Source organism: Camelina sativa, chromosome 14, assembly GCF_000633955.1.
Source record: "Camelina sativa cultivar DH55 chromosome 14, Cs, whole genome shotgun sequence".
NCBI classification, from domain to species: Eukaryota; Viridiplantae; Streptophyta; class Magnoliopsida; order Brassicales; family Brassicaceae; genus Camelina; species Camelina sativa.
In genome coordinates this window covers 8784336-8787408 of record NC_025698.1, presented here as the reverse complement: position 1 = coordinate 8787408, position 3073 = coordinate 8784336, and the positions used below count along the sequence as shown (strand labels likewise).

The 3073-nt window shown below is 39.4% G+C and overlaps 1 protein-coding gene across 2 annotated transcripts in view; it reads left to right on the top strand.

Moving 5' to 3' along the window:
- The window catches only part of LOC104740528 (kinesin-like protein KIN-7A), a 9176-nt gene that overhangs the window by 1437 nt on the left and 4666 nt on the right, over nt 1-3073 (top strand). For both annotated transcript variants that reach the window (XM_019236306.1, XM_010461146.2), the window contains exons 4-13: nt 29-129; nt 210-326; nt 431-512; nt 620-687; nt 773-832; nt 920-1044; nt 1141-1339; nt 1432-1542; nt 1638-1739; nt 1826-2818. In XM_019236306.1, the coding sequence (XP_019091851.1) occupies nt 29-129; nt 210-326; nt 431-512; nt 620-687; nt 773-832; nt 920-1044; nt 1141-1339; nt 1432-1542; nt 1638-1739; nt 1826-2818 (1958 nt within the window). The remainder of the gene's footprint in view (nt 1-28; nt 130-209; nt 327-430; nt 513-619; nt 688-772; nt 833-919; nt 1045-1140; nt 1340-1431; nt 1543-1637; nt 1740-1825; nt 2819-3073) is intronic.

The following is a 3073-nucleotide window of genomic DNA, read 5'->3' as shown; positions in this document are numbered from 1 at the left end:
TTTTTTTTTTTTTTTTTTATTGTTTCAGCAACAATATTTGCCTATGGACAAACGAGCAGTGGAAAGACATACACCATGAGAGGAGTAACTGAGAAAGCTGTCAATGATATTTACAATCACATAATTAAGGTAAGCATTGCTATGATCATAGTTGCTAAATCAATGTCTTTAGATGTCTTCTTCTGACCAATACCTTTATTTGTTTTCAGACCCCTGAAAGAGATTTTACTATCAAGATTTCTGGACTGGAAATATATAATGAAAATGTTAGAGATCTCCTGAATTCAGATTCCGGCCGTGCCCTTAAACTCCTTGATGACCCTGAGGTATCACACTAGTTTACACTAATAATTTCCTCGCTGATGTTATGGCCTTGATTGAAATGTAGACTTTTCATTTATCTAATCACCTAAATATCCCACAATTGCAGAAAGGTACTGTGGTTGAAAAACTGGTAGAAGAAACAGCTAATAATGATCAACATTTGCGGCATTTGATTAGTATTTGTGAAGGTAACTTTAATAAGTTGGATCCTCTTTGGCTTTTTTTGTAATTATATTCTCTTGGTTCATTCCTGTTCAATAAAACTGACTGATTGTGTTTATTTTCTTTGTTTTAGCTCAAAGACAAGTTGGGGAAACTGCTTTGAATGATACCAGCTCGCGGTCACACCAGATAATCAGACTGGTAATGATCTCAATTCTTTGATTCACTAAAACACAAATACAGATACCCTGCAAATGCTAATAACATGTTTTTGATGACAAAACAGACGATACAAAGTACTCACCGTGAAAATTCAGATTGTGTGAGGTCATACATGGCTAGTCTGGTATAAATTGATCCCTCTCTGTTTTTGCATAATGTTTAACTAGAAATTTGTGGACTTAGTGTGCGTGTTTGTGTGAATGCATTGCAGAACTTTGTGGACTTAGCAGGAAGCGAAAGAGCATCACAATCGCAGGCAGATGGAGCGAGACTCAGGGAAGGTTGCCATATCAATCTTAGTCTAATGACACTTACAACAGTCATAAGGAAATTAAGGTAATATACTTGCATATTTTTTTTATAGTGACATTAAAATCACAAACACTTTTTAATAATAAACTTATTTTATCTTAATCTGTGAACTCTTCATAGTGTGGGGAAAAGGAGCGGACATATACCTTACAGAGACTCCAAACTTACTAGGATTTTACAGCATTCACTAGGTGGGAATGCCCGAACAGCCATTATATGTACACTGAGTCCAGCTTCGGCTCATACTGAACAATCAAGAAATACTCTATCTTTCGCTAACCGAGCCAAAGAAGTTACAAACAATGCCCACGTGAACATGGTAATGATCTTTGTTCCATCCTTTTGGTTCTTCTTAGTGCCCTTTGGGATGAACACAATCTAAAATTTTACTTGCTGTCTAAACATCTACAGGTTGTCTCTGATAAGCAACTAGTGAAACATCTTCAGAAAGAAGTGGCTAGATTGGAGGCCGAGCGTAGAACCCCTGATCCATCAAGAGAAAAGGATTTTAAGATCCAGCAGGTTTCTGTCCACTTCAGATTTTTCCATACACCAAAATATACAATTGAACCAAAGCTTTGGTACTTAGTTAATGGATGTTTTGTGACATTTTGTAGATGGAAATGGAAATCGAAGAGCTTAGGAGACAAAGAGATGATGCACAAATTCAACTTGAGGAGTTGCGCCAAAAGCTTCAAGGGGATCAGCAACAAAATAAGGTCTACCTCTTTCTGTCTCTATACTGTGCTTATTATATTCACACGCATTAGCTGAAGCTTACACTAAACCTTTTGTTGTATCTCAGGGCTTAAATCCTTTTGAATCTCCAGACCCACCGGCTAGAAAATGTCTTTCCTATTCTGTTGCCGTGACGCCTAGCGCAGAGAACAAAACCATAAACCGGAATGAGAGAGCAAGAAAGACTACGATACGCCAATCTATGATACGGCAATCATCAACTGCTCCTTTTACATTGATGCATGAAATCCGCAAACTTGAACACCTTCAAGAACAGCTAGGGGAGGAAGCAACAAAAGCTCTTGAAGTGTTGCAGAAGGAAGTAGCTTGCCATAGACTAGGGAATCAAGATGCAGCTCAGACGATAGCTAAGCTTCAAGCAGAGATAAGGGAGATGCGTACTGTTAAACCATCCGCAATGCTTAAAGATGTTGCGGGTGTTGGAGATGGCATAGCTACTAACAAGAGCGTAAGTGCCAATCTCAAGGAAGAGATAACAAGGCTCCATTCACAAGGAAGCACCATTGCAAATCTAGAGGAGCAACTTGAGAGTGTTCAGAAGTCAATAGATAAGTTGGTGATGTCTCTTCCGAGCAATATCAATGCTGGAGATGAAACCCCAAAGTCAAAGAATCATCATCAATCAAAGAAGAAGAAGCTTCTTCCTTTGACACCAAGCAGTGTATCCAACCGCCAGAACTTCTTGAAATCTCCATGCTCTCCTCTTTCCGCTTCTAGGCAAGTCTTGGATTGTGATGCTGAGAACAAAGCTCCTCAAGAGAACAACAATTCTGGAACTAGAGGGGCAACGACACCACAAGGGTCTGAGAAAGAGACTCCTCAGAAAGGAGAAGAAAGCGGAGATGTGTCGTCAAGAGATGTGTCGTCAAGAGAAAGCACTCCAGGCTACAGGAGATCAAGCTCTGTGAACATGAAGAAAATGCAGCAAATGTTCCAAAACGCAGCAGAGGAGAACGTGAGAAGCATAAGAGCATACGTAACTGAACTCAAAGAACGTGTAGCTAAACTACAGTACCAGAAACAACTTCTCGTTTGTCAGGTTAGACAAAGATAACACACCCTAAAATTAAATCCTCTTATTCTCCTTTTATATCTATCTTCTCATCAGTTTTAACTTGTTCAGGTGCTTGAGTTGGAAGCAAATGATGGAGCAGGATATAGTGTAGAGAACGAGGAGAACACGATGATGGAAGATGAAGAGCAGAATCAAGTAGCGTGGCATATAACTTTCATAGAGGAAAGACAACAGATCATAGAGCTGTGGCATGTCTGCCACGTCTCGATAATCCACAGG